Below are 23,377 nucleotides of genomic sequence, written 5' to 3'. Positions count from 1 at the left end.
AATATTGACAGACAAGCCACCCTGAATGAATGCATATACCTCATCCAGATGTAATGATAAGCTGTGGCTTTTCACTACAGAAATAAGCCTAAATGGGCTTTGTGCTCCTCCCTCATCTGGTTCAGTCACAAGGAGTCTGGAAGCTTTCACTTCTGCTTTTGACTAACTGCAGCTTGCCATTTTGCTGACTGTGCCTGATGGGGCTTGGAAGTCCAATAACACATGGAGGGCCAAAGATTTCCCATCCCTGTTGTAATGATAAATTGCTTTATTATTCATCCAAATGCAGCCACAGCCTCTTAAGCACCCTCTTTTATCATTTATAATAAAAAAATAAGCTATACTTGCATTTAGATCACTTTCAGATGTTCTTAAATTCTTAAACTTCATAAATTTAGTGACCTAAATGTCATGTTGTTATAGCATTGAGGTTGTGCTGGATGCCTTCTGGCACCTTCCAGCACTTTGATTTAATAGTTGTAATTCTTGAATCTGCAGAAGAGGAGGGTCTATCTATCTATCTACCTACCTATCTATCTGTCTGTCTGTCTGTCTGTCTATCTCTATCTTCATTTGCTTTTGTTAAGTAGATAGCATGGGCCTTCAGTGATGCAAAGCATTGGCATAGACGCCAGGCAGCTGAATATGGTGGCAGGGCTGGGGCATGTCTTCCTTTCCCTTGCCTTGGTTGGAGGTGGCATCATTTAGAACAGGGGTCAGCAAACTTTTTCAGCAGGGGGCCAGTCCACTGTCCCTCAGACCTTGTGGGGGGCCGGACTATATTTTGAAAAAAGAAATGAATAAATTCCTATGCCCCACAAATAACCCAGAGATGCATTTTAAATAAAAGCACACATTCTACTCATGTAAAAACACGTTGATTCCTGGACCGTCCGTGGGGCAGATTTAGAAGGCGATTGGGCCAGATCCGGCCCCCGGGCCTTAGTTTGCCTACCCATGATCTAGAGGTCTAGCAGTCTTAGAACTTGAGATCTGACTTGCTCAAAGCTATGGCCTTGGTGGTTCTCTTATCATATTGAGTGGAGCAGCAGAATCCATTGCAGTGTTAATGCTGCAAATCTTTCTTCTTACGCTAACATGGAATATATAAAAATAAACCTTATATCACAGAAGCTCCATAAGTTTCCAGTGACCTTTACTTCAAGGAAACCAAGAGATGTGCTGAACACCCTGAAACATCTTATTCCTTGGAATGCATGTAACAATATTTTGGAAAATTATCACAGCACTTCGCAGAAGACTTAACACAGAAAATAGTTCTTAAGATTTTGGGACTTAAACTAATGTCTGAAGTGACTCTTAGAAGATTAAGCAACAAAGAGCAATGGACATATTCATTCTGAATGTTAACCTAAAATGTAGTTGAGTAGTAAGTCTTTTTACTTATCGTTGAATTTTAAATAAACATTCATTGGCTTAGGTAGTCATAGAGTAGGTTGAGCAATTACTTACTGTACATCTAACAGACATATTTGCAAACGGATGACATACATTCTTTATAATGTAAAAGAGTTATTTAGAGGAAACACAAACATGGTGGATCAAGGCGTGTTTAGTTGTGCTGCGAAAAAACCAGAATGCTTCTCCATCAGTGGAGGGAGATCAGCTATATTTATGGGTTGTGTGAATTTTTTTCATTCTTTGCTAACTAAAATCAGTTTAACAGGCATCATCCAGAGAAATATGTAAATTAATAATTACTTCATGCATTATTCAGTGAAAAGCTTATTTTGTATCATTGATAGCTCTTATCTTATATAAAGATATGCTAATGGATTTAATTAAAATAATTATACTGAATAATGTACCCTGAACTTTACCCTAAAGTAGTTCATATTAATCACCATCCACAGATATATTTTTAGTCACAAAGACAATTATAAATTTGATGGTTAATGGATAACAAAAACTTAGAGAATGATTAAGTTACTCTAGACATGGCTGCCTTGGCTCTGGTGGGGCACTGTTTCCTGCCATGGAGATATAGGTATAATATGGGTATATTAAATATATTTAGACCTAGGCTCCATCTCAGACAAAAGAAAACACAAGTTAGCGTAACCCACATTGGACCTCAACATGCAAGCAAAATATAGATCAAGGTGACCAAGATGACTGTCTCTTACTGGTAAAGTTACATTGCACCCAACACACACTGCAGAATATAGAAGGGTACAAGATTGTACTGCTAAAAGATCAAGAACTCATCCTCCAAGAAACAAAACTCTGCAAGAAGGCAGGAAATAGGCATCTCGGAAAGTTTGTTCACAAAGGAAGCTGAAAAGTAAATATAAAAGGAGAGCCACATCTTGTGCAGTAATAATAGAGCAAAAATAGAGCCTGCCTTAGCTGTCAATATTATGAATGCCAAATATTGGGTACTGTGAAGTTATAGAGAGTCTCAACTGCATATGAGACTCTGAGGGAACCTGACTTGCCATCCACAATGCATACATTAGATCAAGTCCCTTCTTTCCACAGACGTGTTGCATAGGAGATAAATATGAAGTTGTCTGGTAGTGGTGCAGAAAAGGTTGCTTTGTTCCATAGTTGCAGTATGAGAGCACTGTACAAAACACCATAAAGATCTATTTTTATAATGTTTATTTACTGTCACACGTGTGTTAGGTGTTATGTAATAAGTTGTATAATATTTTTCCTGATGGTTTAGACTGAGTCTACTGATGCTAAAGGATACAGAAGGAAGAAGATGGGGATTTACAAGAGTATTTAAGGATAAGAGATGGTGAGGTGTGGAAATAGAGTCAAGGCATAGGTTCAGGAAGGCCTATCCTGAAGGAAGTAGTAGCCTTGTAAATATATGGGAGGAGACATTTTCGAAGTATAGGAACCAGGATGGCAGAATGTGCACAAATGAAGATAGGACACTAGCAGATCGACTTAAAAGAAATGGAAAGAGGAAGAAAGAGAATAGTGGAAGAGGAGAGTAAAAGAGAAGAGACAGTTTGGGAATCTTACACATAAACTTTACTTGCTTTATATTAGTCCAGAGATCAACAGAGAAGGTAATGGAGAAAGTGATCTTGGCAAATTGACTGATGGGTGAAAGCATTGCTGAAAAGAAGGGTACTAGAGTGACCATGGCTCAGAGAAGTCCCAGGCTGAATCCTTGGCACCTAATAATAATAATAGAAAAAGTTTGGCAGGGCGCTTGATTTGAATTGTAGTCAAAAGAAACAGAGTGGACTTGAGGATGGATCAGTTGCCACTATTTGCTGGCTCTGTGTGCTGATTACAGTGTTACTCTTCATTTTGGGAACAAGTTCCATATTACTTTTTAGCCTTTTGTTTTAAATGCTTGGCTGGAAATCTGGTGGATTCATATATTAAGAGAAATGATCTAACTTTGAGAACGTAAGAGCCAATAAGTTCCCTGTTCAAATTTTGTTTCACTCATTATCTCAATTAACCAAATAATTGTATCCCATCTTTGTGAGCCTCACTGCTTGTAAGAGATAAAAGGGTTATTGTAAAAGTTATTGAGATATCATGAAGCAGTTTGCAGTATTAAAATGCTATAGAGGTAAAGTTTTTTATGTTAGTGGTAATAATGGCTTTTATTTTTTATTTTATTCAACATTAAATTGAGTTGCACATGATTTCAGTTTAGCATTACATTTCAAATCAAATCATTTATTGCTTAGCTAACAGTCACTACATTTACCATTAAATTGTACATTTATTCTTTTCCATTTTAGGGAGCTGCACTTAAATATTTGCCAACTATTGTGAATGATGTGAAACTTGTTTTTGACCCCAAAGAACTTAGGTAAGAGTCAAAATGTTTGCTATGCTTTTAGCTTTTAGTCCTTGATATATAATTTTTAACTTGTTTTTGTATGTGTGTAAAGACTATATATGATTGGTATTTTATTGCTGCAGTAGAAATCTGGCACCCAAAATGATTAACTATAATCAGTTCCTGAAGGCATAGGGAGCAAACATATTTCACTTTCAGTATACATATTTTTTCAGATAAATGTTGTTGACCTTCATAGGTTATAGATTATACAATGAGTGTCAAAGATTTTTTAAAATGTTGAGCCAACCGAATCTTTAATTTTTTTGTTACCTACCACATTTTAGACTTTATTCATATGCACACTTACTTGGGACTAAACCCTGTTAAGCTCAGCAGGACTTCTGAGTAAATGTGCATTCGTTTTGCACTATTATACATATATTTTTCAGTACAAATGTACTGATGTTTATTTTAATTATTTCTTTATCTTTATCAAGGACATCTCAGAGCAGATTCTAATATTGCTATTAAGTTTAACAATTCTTACTGTTTCAATATGCAAGTCTAAATGACTTCTATGAATTTAACTTGTGTTGTGTTGTGTTGTGTTGTATATTATATTATATTATATTATATTATATTATATTATATTATATTATATTATATTATATTATATTATATTATATTATATTATATTATATTATATTATATTATATTATATTATATTATATTATTATATTATATTATATTATATTATATTATATTATATTATATTATATTATATATTTGATTTGTGTGGGCATTATAACCATAGATGGGTAGAACTAGAAGAGCCCCAAATGGAGTGTGTAAATGATTCCAAAACAGTGGACCGGGGTGGGGTGGATAAAATCATCAAAGCTTGCCTTTTAAACTAAAAAAATAATAATTCCCTTGGTGAGATTAATATTTATTTTATGGTGATGTCCTATGCTTGCTTACTCAGAAGTAATTTCCACTAACTTCACTTGCCCTTACTCCTAGGCAAGATTATGGCCTTAATGTGTCTGTGTGCATGCATATGCAAGTGTGTGTTGCAGCTTACACACTTACTTGGGAGTAAGGCCCAGTGAACTCTGAGTCTTACTTCTGAGTAGACAAGCATATGATGTTACTTCAAGTCATTTGTTTATTTACAATCAAGCGCTGTATACATTTTATGACATAAATACTGGCAGGAGCCAAGATCCTCATGTGAATCAATCAGTTGACCTGCAGAAATCTTTAATTGCATTGGACTTTCAAAGAGATTATGGGGCAGGGTTGGAGAAGGGATTAAAAACAGGAATTCCTGTATGGCAGTTGTGTTGGGTGAGAAGGGTGTTTCAGTCCTTCTGGGCATAAGACTCCAGTCAGATTAGAAGGGAAATGAAGAGCTATAACCAGCCTGTTGTTCTTAGTTTGTTTTGCTACATAACTGGATAGGAAGACTGTATGCCTTGTAAGTGACGAGGTCTCCAGGTCAGAAAAGTTATTTGCCATGGAATTCTTGTTTACACAAGTGAGGGTCTAGGGTCATGATAGACCACAGTTCGAGGTTGTTATTGTATATTAACATACTTGCTTCCAGTTTGTTTTTAGGAAATGCTGGTATTGTTGCCTTAAATTCCATGGTAACAACCTTAGAATCCAAGCAAGCTAGAAGGGTTAAAGCTGGGCATATCTTCAAATTTTTACCTAAGTATGTCTTGATATTGCAGTCAAAGTGAATAAGCAGGGTTTGATTAATCACACCTTTTTAGTTGTCCTTTCAATCAAGTAAAATAGACTGATACTGCAGCAATCTTAGGAACTGTCTTACCAGAATAAATGATTGCAGAAATTCTGAGATTTGTGAAGTGTCCAGTTTCCAGCTCATGAAACCATATAAGAGCACCAAAATGTGTTTTGTGGTTTGAGCTGAGTCTTGCAACTTAACGAGGAGTTTGGAATAATATATTTATATCGGGAAAATGTTTTTTTTAAAAAAAGCTTTTCAAAACTCCCAAATTCTTAAATTCACATTTGAAAAACATTTTACTGAAATGGTTAACTCCTTCGTTCTGTTAATTTTCTTTTTGTTTCTCTCCCCTCCCGCCCCAGCAAGCTATTCACAGATTTTATACTGAATGTTCCAATGGGCCGTCTCACAATTCAGAAGCTATATTGTTTGATTGAAATAGTTCACAGTGACCTTTTCACTCAGCATGGTAAGGAAAAAATAAATCACAAAATCTTAAAAGAATCATTAAATTGTCTCATTATTTGCTATCTGCCAATCTTTATCAGGGCCAGCTATTCCTTGCTGCAGATAGCAGTTGAGGTTGTAGCCAAGGATCCACAACCTTCATTGCAAGTGCAAATGTATATATATTTGTAGAATAAAAGTTACAGAACTATCTGGTTGGTCCACATGTAAAGTGATGCCTAGCTTGGCTGTCCTTAGGCTCACATCCTTCTTTCCGTTTCCTACCTATTTCTTTGATCAGTTGTCTTATAGCGTAACTGGGCAAAGTATGGTTTGCCTTCAAATCCAACATGAAAACCATATTTGGGTTTGTGGCATCCCATAATTAAATTATACATTTAATTGCACAGTACAAAGAAACTGTGGAGGAATGAAGTGGCATGTTTGCTAAGGACTTCAGGGATAATAGCTGCTCCAGCCAAGATAACGGGTCAGTATGCAGATGTGTCCATAACCTAGTCTTGTATTGTTAGATGAATGACATTCTTGGATAAATATGGCCTTCTTCTGTATGCTTTCTCCTTGTCCCTCTTGCCTTACAACATGGAGCAGGCAGGAATTGATTAGCTACGCCCTATTTGCGAGAAGTGTAGTCTCAACAGCCCTTTCGGAAGTTACTTGTTTTAAATATATATATACTCATACCTTTGTGCCTGACAGTAGGAGGCTGCTGGTGAAAAAAAGCAACACATAAGAGGCAGTGGTGACTTATGTAAGTTCAGGATGGGACAAAAGATGGAAAATGTCCACTTCCCAGACATTTGATGTTGCTGCTGTAGCTGTTTTCAGCACTTGTCAGACTGCTTCTGAAAATTCTCTGGACCTGGAAGATTGTGATAACTATTGGCTACTTGTAAACATTCCCTTTCTGAGCAAGGTGCTCAAAGTAGGTGGTTGCTCTGCAACTCCCAAGATCTTGTGGACGGTTATCTACTTTCAATTCAATCTGGATTTAAGCTTAGTTTTTGGTGCTGAAGCTGTTTTTGTTGCCCCAAGGAATGGCCTCTGCCAGAAAAAGAACAGGGGAAGCACAAGCCCGCTAATCTTCTCTGTGGGTTTCAGTATCGTCAGCCATGGTATTCCCTTTTTTAATTTACAAGCATATATTCCCTTGACTGTGTAGAAACCACTACCTTTATTTGGGCCAGCCCTCTCTGCTTCAAAACTCTGAGATGCATAGCCACTTGAATTTGCTATGAGAGGCAATGCCTGGTGATTCTTTTCAGTGTTCCTTGGGGGGGGTGCAGTGCTGTACCTAATGCTACACTTTGCTTGTGCAGTATGATTGCACTACACAGTCCAACAATATTGTTCTTTTCCGTTGGGTGACTCAAGCTGAGTTCTTGAATACATTTCATTGAATTTAAGGTACATTGAGTCATGCATGCTTTCAGGCTGTTAGTGATTTTGAGGACCCATAAAACTATTTTTACAGTTTAATAAAATCCTGCACTAGGTTTTGAGTTTCAACGTTTTCCTTTTGTGTAAAACATATATGGATATCTAGCTATAGGTAAGAATAAACGGCCACTCTCTGACATAAGTTACGACAATGTAATAGTACAAAGCCTCTCTCTTTTTCTGTTTTTGTGCAATTCTTTCTCCCTATAATTTCTTGTTTATAGTACCACATATAAACTATGTGGAGGCAGATAGCTGAAGTTCAGTATTCGCTGTGACCTGCCACAGTGAATGCATTTTTTTTATAAAGCTTATGATCATGCCAGCAAAGATTCTGGATTTGTATTGACACCCCAAAATTACCAATGTAATAATAGTAATAATGAGCACATTTTGGTAATTGAGTGTTCAGAGAGATGAACGTTGTGGTTATATGGGCAGGGGCTTTAATATGGATTACATACATTGAATTATAGATTATTCCCACACCCTGTAACTTGTATGTGTCTGGTTGTGTGTCGAGTTACAGCTCGGCATCCAAAGAAAAATCAGTCTCACACCATGATAGGTTCCGAAATATGGCTGCTCCTAGGGAAATATGGCAGCACCTAGGGCTAATGCAGCACAGCTTTTATTGTGTGAAATGTGTGAAATAGAAAGATACAAAAAATACAAATCAAGCAATTTGTTCTAGCCAGCAGATAAAGACCTTGGTACTAGACCATGCGAGCGATCAGGCCATGCTACGTTAGCCAATCATATGGGACAGCACGAGCTGTTCACGCGCTATTCATGCTCCAAGGATGCTTCTAGCTATGAGATCACCCTGTAACAATAAGAACTTTGCTCATGCTCTCATGTACAAGCAATCATTTTCCCACATGTCCTCTTTTCTTGTTTATAGTGTTAGAGGAAAAAAGAGGGACCATTAGTACACTTCATTGCCTAAGCGTCTACACTTTGCAACATAAATTCCTCTTGTAACCCCTGTGGTGGGCCGTGGTCGGTACCACCATGCAGTGCATTGGGAAATCAAAGAGGGTATGCATTGAATGCAACAACACACCACGACGAATCCAGCAACACATGCAATTACAATCAATAATACTTTTCTTAACCATACTCCATTGGGTAACCAAGAAGACAACCACTCCCATGGATCAAAACCTTCAGGTGGATTCAAAGGATTATGGGCTATCATTTGTTCCATATAATCAATAGTAGCAGAGATATTGGTCGATTGATCAGTTATATACATGCAGCAATGAGAATGAATTAAGGCACAAATTCCACCTTTAGAAGCAAGGATCACATCTAAAGCATAATGATGTTGAAGAACCACATTTCTTATTTCTGATATTTCTTTGTTAATCATTTTTAAAGCCAAAATGGTGGAATTAAACAAATTTTCTGTCCAGTTTGCCAATTTATGCAAATCACGGTAATTCATGGCTGCACCTAAAGAAGGCAGAAGGGACCTAGAAATGGCTGTCCCTGTATATTGAGAAATAGGTGATTGTACTTCCCTTCTGTTACGCAAACGAACCTCTGGGAGCTTATCTATTTTGTATATCAGGGGTATCACTATTCCTAGAGTGTAGGTTCCAGAAAAGGCAAAGGGGATTACTGCAAGCAACAAAACACAGGTGATAAACTTATACGATTGTCCTTCATATTATTGCTAATCTTAAATGAAGCATTTACTGGAATGCTAGAATACCACCATCAAAAAAAGCTCAAAACTTCTCAAAACTTTTTAAAATCATTTTTCTCAGCAACTAAAAAGGCACTAGCCAAGCATATTTCGCTTCAAGCATATTCCACTTGCTGTAACTAAAAAGATTGCAACAAGGTCGAGAACAGAGCCCATTGTCTTCGTGGGCCGTGTTAAAAAACCATATTGCAAGTTGCTTTCTGTCCGGGAACCATGCCAAAGCACAAGAATGAAACAACTGGAACACACTGAAATCCCTTCACCCCCTCCCTTGCCAAGAGTCCACAATAGTTCCAAGACAGCCCTCTGTACATGCTCAGGGGAACACATCATAAGGCAGGACTCCTGAGGGAGGAGAAAAAAGGAAGAGATCTGGGGGGGTAAAATCCAAGTGATGCCAATAAGGATGAGAATGGTAAATTAGTCCAATGGCTACTTCCGAGCAACCTGTGTGATATTTCGTGGCTTGATTATTGGCATGTAAAAACCACAATCCAGAAGAAGTCACACAACCATTTCTGCAGATACAGGAGCCCATTTGCTGTAAATAAGTCTGATGTATTGCTCCTTGTACTGCTGAGTCAAAAGTCCAAGCCCAATGAAGCGTGATGACACAGATGGGATGGTTGCTATTAGGAGGCAGCAAAACTGTAATGATGTTTGGTGGTTGAAGTGGCTTCCCAGGGAAAAGGGGGGCCAATGCAGTAGGGATGAAGATGGCCTTTCAGCGTGCCAGGAAACACTGGAACAGCTGTGGAAGAGCCTCTTCCATTGCAGAGGTGATTGTGATCTTGTCTGCTGGATCCTTATGTTCTTTAAGGGCAGAAAATAGTGGAGACAGAGTGGAGGTGGGCAGGTCCAAATAACTCTTTATCCAATTCAACTGTCCAAGAATTTGTTGTAAATCCACCAGTTTAAGATGATCAGGGAACTGTAGTTTAGGCGTGACTGGAATGGCTGCAGATGCTGTCAGCTTGTGTCCCAGGTACGCAATGGGTAAGGTCCGCTGGATTTTGTCTTTAGCCACTGTCAATCCAACAGGTTGTATCCTTTGCAGGATTTTGGGACACGGCGGAGGACAAGGCCGTGGCTAGCAGGCCGTGGCTAGCAGTGCCCACTGACTGGCAGGCTTTAAGCATATCAGCAATGGCTATATTTGATGTTGCCATTAGAAGGCGCAGCGCTTGCATACAGTCCTCATGTGCATGATCAAACGGAAGCTGGCAAACAATCGCTTCTTGTGCTGCCAGGTCCTGAACTTGGCGCTTGAAGGTATTGTACAAGCGATCAACAAATTGTCCATAGGGCTTTGCAGGACCCTGTCTGACGTTTCTCCATCGGCCATCTCGCTCATTCTTGTCATCAGGGACAGAGGCCAGAGCCTCTTGGGCAGCAGCCGTGGTGGCCTCCCAATATTGAGGATCGAGAGTTAGCTGTTGGGCAACAGTAAGAAAATTGCCTCCTCCCGTTAACCCATCGAGGACATCAGCTTGGGTTAACATGACGGGGGCTGGGGGTGGGGCGGCACCAGCAGCCAAAGCAGCCAAAGCAGCCTGATGATTAGCCAATGCAACATTATTAAGATTATTCCGAATCCCATCAACACGACGTTGGCAGGCCCAGTGCCAAGCTTGTATAAACAAAATCATTTGATGAGGCTGCATTACAGTGCGGGCCAACAGCTTAACATCCTCTGGTATCAAATTTTGTTGAAAAATAGTGCCAAACAAGCCCAGGGTGTAAGGAGATTGTAAACCATTGTCCTTGACAGAGGAATGTAGTTCCTTTATGAATCTCAAATCAAACTGTTCGTGCCGGGCTGGGCCTCCCCCTGGCGCGGCAGGAGCAATCACAGGGAAGAGATTAGGAGTTGTACAGTCAAAACCCAACAATGGGGCAGCGGCACGGAGAGATTCTTGGAGAGGCGTAGTAGGAGCGGTGCCAAATGCCTTGGGCGGAGGAGGTGGAAGAGCAGGGGGTGCTGCAGAATTTGAAGAATGCAGGGGAGTGACAGGAGGAGGCGGCGGTTTAGGAGGTAGGTTTGAGGCAGGCAAAGCGGGAACCGGGGGGGCGTTTGAAGAAGCTGTTGCAGCAGCCAGAAGAATGTTTGAAGGAGTTAAGCACGACATAGCTTTGTAGACGTTACTCCAGGCATGCAAAACCTTTACATCAATCTGCGGATGATTTTGAAAGAAGTGTCCAATTTTTTTCCAATCGTCTAACTCCCAGTTTCCGTCCTGGGGGAACCACGGACAGTGAGTGTCCAGGGCTTTTATAAGGGACTTAAGGTCAGCTTTCCGAACAGCAAGGTTGTTACTGGCCAAAAGGAATTTAAGGTCTTTTAAAAATTTTTTCTGTGGTGCAGAGAGAGATTTTCCCATGATTGCAAGAGTTGCAAAAAGAGCAGGGAGCACTTACCGAGGGATCCGTAGGAGGATGAGAGAGAGGCGCCTTTTGCCCTGTCCGGGCGGAGATAAGTGCTGATAAGTCCGTAACGTAGTCCAGAATCACATTCACACGGGAGCTCCCACCGGGGATCCACTACGTGGATGAACGACGCGTCTGCAGCCCTTGCGGGGCGAGGTGAGAGCTGAACGTTGTACACACGGGAGCACTCACCAGGGATCCACTACGTGGATGAACGACGTGTTGGTGAGTGCTGAACAATGAAAAACAAACAGTCACACGGGAGCACTCACCAGGGATCCACTACGTGGATGAACGACGTGTAGGTGAGTGCTGAATAATGAAAAACAACGTGAAGTCCGAAGGCAGTCACACGGGAGCACTCACCAGGGATCCACTACGTGGATGAACGACGTGTTGGTGAGTGCTGAATAATGAAAAACAACGTGAAGTCCGAAGGCAGTCACACGGGGCACCAATTGTCGAGTTACAGCTCGGCATCCAAAGAAAAATCAGTCTCACACCATGATAGGTTCCGAAATATGGCTGCTCCTAGGGAAATATGGCAGCACCTAGGGCTAATGCAGCACAGCTTTTATTGTGTGAAATGTGTGAAATAGAAAGATACAAAAAATACAAATCAAGCAATTTGTTCTAGCCAGCAGATAAAGACCTTGGTACTAGACCATGCGAGCGATCAGGCCATGCTACGTTAGCCAATCATATGGGACAGCACGAGCTGTTCACGCGCTATTCATGCTCCAAGGATGCTTCTAGCTATGAGATCACCCTGTAACAATAAGAACTTTGCTCATGCTCTCATGTACAAGCAATCATTTTCCCACAGTTGTGGAGAAGGTCAAAACGGAACTAAGCGTCTGAAAGTTTCGTAAAAGATTTTTCTCTTCTTCACTGTGGACTTTACTTAGAGGTGAAGTCAGCATATTTGAAAAATGAATCAAGTGGAGCTGGTGACCGGAACACAGGTTAGGACTGTGATAAATAGGCTTCCTTGATGTTGAAAGATGTGCAAGCCACAAATACCCCTACCAATGTCAGCTTAAAACTTAGTATTCTGCTTGGATGTAGTACGCTGTGAAATTATAAATGGCAGTATGTTTGTCTTCCAGTTTCAACAGAATTCTTAATTATTTTAAAAATTGCATTTCAATTATGCTCAGATATTTGGGAAGATGCCTCAGTAAAAATACCTCCCTCCACTCCAAAAAAGAAAATTAAAAAAGGAACTTCTATCCAAAAAAATGTTCATACTGGGAGGACCGTTTGGAATGATTTTATGATGATGATGATTATGAATACGGTATTATGGTATTGGAACCATGACAATATTTCCTGTATTTTGAATTTTCTAGATTATTTGTTGCATTCTTGGTGAGTTCTGGGCACAAGGCTTGTAGGGGAAAGAGGCAGTCTCCAGTCTGTGTTGAGCACAGAACATGCAGGACCTCAGATAGTTCCCATGGGCTCTGCTAAGTCAGCTACAAGTTATTGCAGGGGACTTATCCTTTTTAGTAAGAGGATGGAAACAAGAGTTGTGTCTTTCAGGTAGGAAGGCCCTGAATAAGGTACTGATGAAGTAGCCCGAACCTTGTCCTCATTTTGAGTCTTCAGTACACTATGCAAAGTCCCTTGGTTGGTCAGTCATGGCAATTCTATATTATGGAGATCTAGACCTAGATTGGCAAAATGATAAATTGCCTTATCCAAGCCTTTATCCTAAATATGCACTTAGGATGAATGAATCAATTAATGGTCTCTAGTCAAGGTAGGCATATCTTAGAGCTCGTCAGAAAAATTCCCAGTAAGATCTCCTGTACCAGTTAAACTTGCTCAGTCCCCCTGATTAAATTCTAATCTTCATGTCTGCCTTTGAGCCTATGAGTAAGTATCTTATGTAGAGTGCTCACTGACTAGTGGATCCCAGTTGGATCCACTAGTCATCATGGTGTGACCCACGGGGACGCAGGTGGCACTGTGGGTGAAACCACAGAGCCTAGGACTTGCCGATCAGAAGGTCGGCAGTTTGAATCCCCGCGACTGGATGAGCTCCCGTTGCTTGGTCCCTGCTCCTGCCAACCTAGCAGTTCGAAAGCACGTCAAGGTGCAAGTAGATAAATAGGTACCGCTCCGGCGGGAAGGTAAACGGCGTTTCTGTGTGCTGCTCTGGTTCGCCAGAAGTGGCTTAGTCTTGCTGGCCACATGGCCCGGAAGTTGTACACTGGCTCCCTCGGCCAATAAAGCGAGATGAGCGCCGCAACCCCAGAGTTGGCCACGACTGGACCTAATGGTCAGGGGTCCCTTTACCTTTAACTTAGTTGCACCTAGCTTATTATGTGTCTGAATCTTCATTTGGCCATCAGGTTGCAACTAAGCAGATGCACATGGACAGTGTTTTCAGATTACAAAAAATCCAAGCATTTGAAAATTACTTGTCCATAAAATACTGGAGAACAAGCTCTTGCTGTTTTAGTCCTCATTAAAAATGTTCATATATTTTACTGTGCTCTTGATGGCAGAGGGAACATTCAACATGGTTCAGTGGGTCACACATTTAACATGGCTAGCAAAATATTAGACCCCCTTAGAAGATGATGTTCATAAAGTGTTTTAAGTTCAGATTCATCAGAGTGCTTACATTTTGCTTTAACATGGCTGTGTTGCTCTGAACAGTTTTGCTTAGTTAATGGTGCCCTGCTGAGCATCTGTTTAAAAAAGATTAATACTTTATTCTTGCACATGTTCACCTGACATTAATCATCTTGGGTTAGATCTGTGCAGCAGAAGATGAACAGATGCTGAAGTATTGCTGCTTGTGGTTATTGTCTCATACTTATGAGCTGTCTTCAGCCTTGGTATTGTGAACAAGTGCATAATCCTATAGGCAACAGATTTTTTTCAAGGTCACTCATTAATCATTGTAGTGACATGCATATGACTATAGTTTGGGGATGTACCATTTCTTTATCATGATGTCTGGATAACCAAGCGAAGAGAGAAGACACTCAGGAAAAAATGGGGAGAGTGTTTGAGGAAGGGCAAAAATCCTGCATTTCTAACTGGTTGCTTCTGATTCAACTGACATGTATTGCAGGTAAAACAATAATGTTTGGCCTCAAAAACGCCAAACAGAAAAGAATATAAATACAGAAAATTATTTTAAACCATTCCATCCACCACAGTTTAAAATCATTCCAGAAATTATTCCAAATGTGATTGCACTATAACCACATCTTGTAGATAATTAATTGTTGGGCTGTAATGTGGAAGTATTCAGGAAGTTATGTGGTTATAACTTGTGACACATTTGCAGTCCTGTTCAGTGATTTAGTATCTGCAAATATAGACATATAAATCCATATTTTACATGTATGTTTTGCAAGTATTAATTTGGGAAATTTTACTGGAAATCATTCTGCACCATGGACGAAATTCCACTGGGCAAGATGATATTTGAAACACCAATTTAACCTTGCATCAGTGGGTGAAATTAACCAAAAATTGCAAAGCACGCGCAATATCACACGAGCATTTTGGGGAATTAGCAATGATAATTTAATATGACTAGGATATTTATTTACTCAAAATGAAGTAAAAAATGGCTTTGCCTCTTGAAAGACAAATATATAATTATGAAAGAATAAAATAGAGTTGTCACAAAACACAGAGACTACCCACCAGACATTGCCTGGATCATGCACTTTAGACACGTTTGGCTTCAGTTTGGAAATTTGTCATAAGCTTTGTGTTTTCAAGGTTAAGTACTTAATTACTTTTCCCCTGTTCAATATGCAGACTGTAGAGAGATTTTGCTGCCAATGATGACAGATCAGCTGAAGTACCATTTGGAACGGCAGGAAGACCTGGAAGCCTGTTGCCAATTGGTCAGCAACATCCTGGAAGTACTTTACAGGAAAGATGTGGTTAGTAATTAAGTGTGTATAGTTAATACTGAAATCTTGAAAGTTTTCAATACTGCTGTGAGTGGGCATAAGGCTAAAAGAAGAAGAGCTTCTTCTTGCCTTAGGGTTCTATTTTAGAAGGGGAAAAGCTAAAAGTTGTCATTGTGACAAGTATTTCATTTTTATTATTTTATACATCACACAATTTATCAGTAGGTAGGAGATCTGGAGCCGGTAAGTGGGATGCAAGCACTTTAATTCCCTGTGCTGCTGCGGCACTTTGCAAAAGGAGGAAGCTGTGGGGCTTCTCTGCTGCATTTAAACACCACCCCTGAAGACTGCTAACAAACAATATTTAAACTACTGTCTTGGTAGGAGTCAGGTGATGCCGAGACTAGTTTCACCTGGTCCTATAAAGTTTTTGGCTCTGGTCTCCTCAGTTTGACCAGATGCAGACTGGGCTCTTACAAATAGTACCTACTTCTTTGCTCAGTGGTCTGAATACACGGCTGCCTTGCTTCCCAGCTCAGTTCAAGTGCTGGGTAGGCACTTGCTTACTTTCACATTGTCATCCCTGACACATTTGCATTCCTAAGAGGCATAAAAAGAAAACTCAATAAGAACCTCATCTAATAAAACAATGCCCAGGAGTTGAGCTTGCTTCTTGACTTCATTCCCAGTTTCTGTCAGTGTAGGAATGAATAACTTTGCAGTGTGGACTGCTGCATTATATCCATGCTGCACTGCAAGACGAGGCCTTCAGTGCTTTGTGTATACAGTCTTCTGAAGATGGCTTTAATTTTGTTTTATCAGCAAATAGGTTTGTTTGAACTCTGCGTGTGCTCATTTTAAAGTCTCACTATAGGATGTCTGTCCACGCTTTGACTTCACATTCGAAAAGGGATAGCTGTTGGAAAATAAAAACAAAATTTCTTAGCCACAAGCATTATTTTACATATGGCGAAAGTCAGAATGCTGGATGGGTAGTGTGAATTATTTATCAGGAATTTATAATGCACAGCAAAACTCCATGTTACCATCTTAAAACAATTTGTTTAGCATAGATGCCTGTTCAAACAGCCAAGTGAAAACAATGGGAACGGCAGTGCTCTTTGAGAACTATGACCTGAGGTTGATTTCCCTTTGAATTAAGCATAACAGTAACATGGAATGTTCTGAGTCACTGAATCAGTAGGATATGGCATATAGTTTACAGTTGGGATTTTTAAATAGTTATATATGTAGGTCCACGGGTGTAACTGTCGGTGAGTTTTTTATTGTGTTATATTTCCATTGTTCCAAAATTTCCATTATGCAAATTAATTTTTTTATGAAAAGACTATTGTGCTTATTCAACTTGGAAATTTTATATGTACCTTATTGGCTCACTAGCTCATAAAGGTTAGGGGACAGTTGTTTTAAATCTACTCCGTACCATTCAAGATGTACAAGCTGCCCTGTGATACTGTTCAGTCTGATCATATTCTAGCATTCTGGCATAAATGTGGCCTTGATGAACACAGTCCAACAACAGGACTTAATTCCCTGCTCCCTCCCCCAAAAGGAGAGTTGAACTGAGGTATGCTTTGGGGGTACAACCAATTACCTTGCTGTTTTCCTTACCTGTTGAGATAGCAAAGTTGAGGACCTTCTGATTAGGAAGCTGTCAGTGATACCTGTTTAGAAGTCAAAGAAAGTATAAGGCTGAATTGAGACACTTTGAAGGGATTTTTTGGGGAAATTGTAGAGGGTATTTATTGGCTGAAGGTTTAATTATCAAGAGCAGGGAGGAAAGGGGCAGGATAAAAGAAGTTGTTATTATCGCCAATGAAGCTAATTCTGTGCCTTCTTAAACGGGGGGAGGCGAAAGACATGTTAAGAGGCAACCCTTACATTATGTTTCCTTTGTTGGAAATGTAATCATCATTTGTGGCCAAGCTGTTAAAATGTGTGTTTCAGAAAGAGGAGCCTCTCATGGATGTACAGAAGAAATAATCTATTTGACTGTATAGGACAGAGGAGCCTTTTGAAAGGTTAAACTTCAGTCTGAAAATTTCACTGTCAGTTCATGCAGTCACTAGAGAAGCATATCAATCTAGACAGAGAATGTATGTTGATTCAAATATAAGCTTTAAAACTGGACAGATTACGTCAATCTTTCTTCTTCCGTTTGCCACAAGCAGAGGTTACTGGGTATTCATGCAACAAACGGTGGCTTTTTTTCTTTTCTCTTTTTACAAGTCACATTGTGAAGTAATTCTGACTGAATTGCTTTGTGGTATGTAATGGTTGAGAGTCACACGACTTAGCTGGCATGGCATATTTGATATGGCAAGGATCTTCCTGGACTGAAAACAAAGTCCAGGAAGATCCCAAAGCCCCTCAGGTAGTTGTGTAGACCAGGGGACTTCTCCAAGCTTAAAAGACAGGTGAAAATGTTGGAAGCAGGAATGCTTCTGAATACAAGTTGCTGGAAACCACAGGAGGCGGGGAGAGCTCTTGTGCTCTAATACTGATCGAGTTTTCCCCTCAGGCATCTGATTGGGCACTGTGAGAACAGGATTCTGGACTAGATGGGCCATTGGCCTGCTCCTGAAGGCCCTTACATTCTTTTGTAATGAAATGAGCAAAAGGTAACATATCATTTATGTTGGGCTCTACCATGGAATAGTTGTATAGCAGCTTCCATGGCATTGAAAGGAGAAGCTGGAGCACAGGATTGATTGTTAGAGATTAAAGATTTCAGCTTAAATAAAAGCGGAATGGAGACGAGCACAAAGTTGTGCTTGCTGTGTATCTAGGTGTGCGTGCTTTCCCCTTTTCTTCTGTGCCAGTTTGTTCTCCCCAGTCTAAGGCTGCATACATGCCACACATTTTAAGTACAAGACTTTCTCAAAAGCATATTGCTTCCTCCTCCCAAAATCTGAGAACTGTAGTTTAAGGGTGCTGGGAATTGTAGCTCTGTGAGTGGTAAACCACAGTTCTCAGATTTCTTTGGGGGAAGTAAAATGCTTTAGAGCAGGCATAGGCAAACTCGGCCCTCCAGATATTTTGGGACTACAACTCTCATCATCCTTGGCCACTGGTCCTGTTAGCTAGGGATGATGGGAGTTGTAGTCCCAAAACATCTGGAGGGCTGAGTTTGCCTATGCCTGCTTTAGATGCAAGGCCTTGTACACAACCTTAATCAGTTTGTCTTTACAACAGTGTTGGTACGTTTTACTGGACTTCCCATAGTGAACAGTAACTCAACAATTCAAATTAGTTCTTAAGCTAAATTATTTGACACTGTATTCACAATTGCTGCTTTAAGGGTACATAGTTTTTATAACAAACTTCTGGAGTAGCCTTAGGTTGGTTTTTCAATGATTTCCTTTAATTTTCTGCTCTGCTTTGGTTTATAGGGACCGACACAGCGACATGTACAGATTATTATGGAGAAGCTACTGAGGACAGTAAACAGAACAGTCATATCAATGGGACGTGATTCAGAACTCATAGTAAGTGCCTATTGGCAAACTTCTAAAAATACTATGGCAGTTACTGTTCACAAAAGTGCATAATTCATTGGACATCTCTTCTGTGGAGTACTGCACAACATTTATGCAAGATCCTTGTTGTGATTATGAACTAGCCCAGTTAATTTAAGTATCTGAAGAAGTGTGCATGCACACAAAAGCTCATACCAATAACAAACTTAGTTGGTCTCTAAGGTGCTACTGGAAGGAATTTTTTTTATTTTGTTAAGACATTCTGTTGTGTTTCTCTTGTTATGACAGATGTCTCTTCTCACTTCAGGTGCATTTCTCTTTAAATGATGAAATCTTAAGCTCATTTCAGTGGTCTAAATATTCTTGGATATACACAGAAATGCTTTAATGATTAACTGGATGATCCATACTTATTGCTTATTTATTAGCAACCTAGAGCAGCTATTTTAGTCCTTAACCAGTTTCTGATGCCTGGGGAGAAGTGACTGAGGTTAAAACAACAAGTTGAATCCATGCTAGATAAAATGGAGGCAGCGTTGGTTAGTAGAACTCTTGGAGCAGGAGTTATGCTTGCTCTAGGAGAAGCAGTATTTGTCTGCTTTGTCTCTGGAAAGCTGAAACAAACAATGGCCAAGATACGCTCATATCAGCTGCTTTTATTATGGAGGCTTGACCCTTTTCGGAGCAGAGAGAGAGCTTGCCACCACTTATATACTCTTTTGTAATTTCAAGGATTGATCCATGTAATATACTTTATGTGAAGATGACCTTGAAAAGGACTTGGAATCTATAGCTAGTCCAGATGCCACCACTGACAAGTACAGCGATGGCTTGTTTCCCAACAAATACTCAAGTACTGTTGCAGCAGTCACACTTCTATGCCCTTTAAGATATTCCAGTTAAGTTTCTCCTTCATATATATTTGCACTGTATCAGGTAAAGTTAGCAACAGCAGGGAGCAAGGCTTTTCCTGCATTCTTTTGAGTCTCTGGAATGATGACCTCTAGAGGAAGTGAGCAGAAAGTTCTCTGTTCTGTAGGTCCTACAAGATTTACCTATCCAACCCACATGGCCTGGAATTGTCTGTATGACAGATGGACAGAAAAAGACAAGAGCTTGCTGTATATGGTTGCTCAGACCTTTATTGTTTGTTGCCAGTGCTTATGTTGTAACTTACAAAAATAATCAAAGAGCAAGTTAAATACCCATTTTCAGAAATGTCAGCTGTCAAACATAAAAATTCCCAAATTATTTAATTTTTTTAAATTCCCTTGGCAGTCAACACTGTTTTGGACCAATGAATGTAACTTCCTTCTTAAAGGCTTGTATACCTTGTTGCAACAGTTGGTCAGCAACCATCTAATTTTGAAATAATCTGAATGACCTGGAAAATTATGAAATGAATAGAGGAATCTATCCCTAGATAAAGTTGCATAAAGGACAGAATAGGGCATATTGTCAATGTCTTGAATCTGGCTTGATCCACGTGCAAAAAGATGATCATTTGTTGGCCCATTAAAGAATTTCCTGGTTAGAAAGCTAAGATGAGCAAGCACATATATAAAAGGAAAAAAGTTAATTCCTGCATATAAGCAGCTCTTTTATGACCAGATTAATTTTAGCGTAACAAACAAACATGGCCTTCAAATATATAAACAATTTTGTTTTGACATAATCAGCAAAAATACATTGAGTATTTTACAATCAGAAGTATCCTGAGATGGTGCTAAGTTTACAATTTGAGCCCAGTTTCGCTACATGTTGGCCTGACATTAGCATTATGTTTGGGTTTTTTTAAGTATAGATTCATAGATTTATGAATGTGTACTTTAAAGAAAGGATATCTTCTGACTTGAGTATTATAGGTGGCATTTTGAGGCTGATCTGATGAGGGACTTTTTTCTTAGTTGCTATATTTTTGTTGGTTTGTCATAGCTTTCTTTTATAAATATAGTTTTATATTATTTTCATTCATTTTAAAGTAAATGTCCTTAAGCCTAGGAAAGGCAACTCACGAAAACCTGTTTACCTAAATGAGATGCATTATTTAGATGTTTTCCTTTTTGGAAATGTCAGCAATGGGGCATGTACTAATCAATACAGCAAAGACAAAAGGTTACAGCAGATAAAGTATTTAAATGGTTGTTCATAATTATTATTATTATTTGCTTTTTAGCTTGTTCCCCACACGCATAATATTATTTGTAGCTATAGGGGGGCAATATATTACCTGGCCTTGTAGTTACTGTCTTTCTTAAATGATTTATTCTGATCTATTCTGAAAATTTGATGGTTTTCACAGTCTTTTTCTTTTATTGCCTCAAATCCAGTAAATTTGTATTTGAACGCTGGCCAAACAAGTACATTGTATTAAAAATGAATACTGTGAACATGAACATGGCATTATAAAAGCATTGCATTTGAACATATTATAATTATTTAATGAATGCTGCCGGTACCAAGAATTTTTAAAGGGACACTTACCATTTAAGATTCACTGAATTTCTGAGAGAACTCATTCCAGTCAACCGAAGATGATTCACTTTTATAGTGTCAATAAAGTAGTAAAACTGCACTGCGAAGATACTTTATTTTGCATCATCTTACCTTTCATGCACCAATGGCAGATTGAACTTTATGTGTTAATACTTATTTTTTAGTGTTTTTTTCCCCCTTCTCTCTTTTTTCCATTTTGAAGTGGGGTCATCACCGAATTTGGATTTGACACTAAACTGATACAGCATAATTCGGTGGTAAAATGCTTATGAAACTGAATGTCTAAATCTACAGCAGCTAGACTAGTACCTTTACACAAATGTGATTCACCTTGTACAGTCTCAAGAAAATTCAAATATAGAAAAATGAATAGGGAGAAGTCATGTTTTGCATCTGATCTTTTATTTAAATTCTTCTCAAGAAGCTTTGTGACAGTTCTTAACATGGCTGAGGAGGAAGAAGCTTGGTTTATAGCACAATGCCAATTGGGGATTACTCTCAAGTTCAGTAGGGTTTACTCCTAGGAAAATCTGCATTGGATCACACCCATAAAATGCCATATGAAACTTTGACCTTGCAACTATTTACTAACAAATAGGCCTTGCAATTCTATATATATGCTCACCTGGGAATAAGCCAGACTGAACTCAGTGAAATCTTTTTTTTTTTTAATAGTATATATGTATAGGATCACAATGTTAACGTATCTGTGGAAAAGTAAACTATATGCAAAGCTGTAGGATAACATCAGATACATACTTCAAAGTGATACTGGTGAGATGCATTTTCAGAATAATCATTGCCTTATTTTAAATCCACAGCTGACACTATTCTTTTCACTCCCAGTGTCAGGCATTCCCTTTCTCCAATGAAAGCCCTCATAATTCCAGTCCTGTGACAACTAGGGCAACAAATTATACACCTGGATTAGGAAGGTAATGCTATAGAAGCCCAGACTTGATGGTGTCTTCACATCAGAGTTAGTGTTTTGTCCTGTAAACATTCTTCATAACAAAAAGAAATTAATCAGCTAGAAGCATACTATTCAAAAGATGAGGCTGGGAATTCCCTGTATAATAATAATAATAATAATAATAATAATAATAATAATAAATTTTATTTATATCCCGCCCTCCCCAGCCAAAGCCGGGCTCAGGGCGGCCAACAACAATCAAATAATCAGTCAAATAATCACACAATCTAAAAATTCCATTATAAAATTAATTAAATCAAATTGATGGCAACCAATTATGCAGAATTATGTGCAGGTTGCCAGAGGAGGGAGTCAGGCTGTGCCCTGACCAAAGGCCTGGCGGAACAACTCTGTCTTGCAGGCCCTGCGGAAAGATGCCAGGTCCCGCAGGGCCCTAGTCTCTTTTGACAGAGCATTCCACCAGTTTGGAGCTGCAGCCGAGAAGGCCCTGGCTCTAGTTGAGGCCAGCCTAACCTCTCTGAGGCCTAGGACCTTGAGGATGTTATTATTTGCAGACCGTAGGTTTCTCTGTGGGGCATACCAGGAGAGGCGGTCCCGTAGGTACGAGGGTCCTAGGCCGTATAGGGCTTTAAAGGTTAAAACCAGCACCTTAAACCTGATCCTGTACTCCACCGGGAGCCAGTGCAGCTGGTATAATACCGGATGAATGTGCTCTCGCAGCGAAGACCCCATAAGGAGTCTCGCCGCGGCATTCTGCACCCGCTGGAGTTTCTGGGTCAGTCTCAAGGGCAGTCTCAAGGGTATTTCAAGGTAATCTTTAGAAATGGAAAAGAATAGAATCTTGAGGTATCTTGTAGTGAGCTTAAAGTGACAAAATCTTTCATAGGCATAAATGAGATTCAGTCACTAGGGTGGACAAGCTCATAGGTATAGATGGGTCCAGGCAATCTCTTGAAAGCTTGTGC

The 23,377-nt window shown here is 39.5% G+C and overlaps 1 protein-coding gene across 2 annotated transcripts in view; it reads left to right on the top strand.

The window, feature by feature from the left end:
- DOCK1 (dedicator of cytokinesis 1) overlaps positions 1-23,377 on the top strand; it is a 365,804-nt gene that overhangs the window by 104,310 nt on the left and 238,117 nt on the right. For both annotated transcript variants that reach the window (XM_083506102.1, XM_083506101.1), the window contains exons 24-27: positions 3,741-3,811; positions 5,906-6,012; positions 15,385-15,512; positions 18,896-18,991. In XM_083506102.1, the coding sequence (XP_083362228.1) occupies positions 3,741-3,811; positions 5,906-6,012; positions 15,385-15,512; positions 18,896-18,991 (402 nt within the window). The remainder of the gene's footprint in view (positions 1-3,740; positions 3,812-5,905; positions 6,013-15,384; positions 15,513-18,895; positions 18,992-23,377) is intronic.

Source organism: Podarcis liolepis, assembly GCF_965112155.1.
Source record: "Podarcis liolepis genome assembly, chromosome: 5".
Lineage (NCBI taxonomy): Eukaryota > Metazoa > Chordata > Lepidosauria > Squamata > Lacertidae > Podarcis > Podarcis liolepis.
Note: the sequence above shows the minus strand (reverse complement) of the source record. Positions and strands in the feature narration are given on the sequence as shown.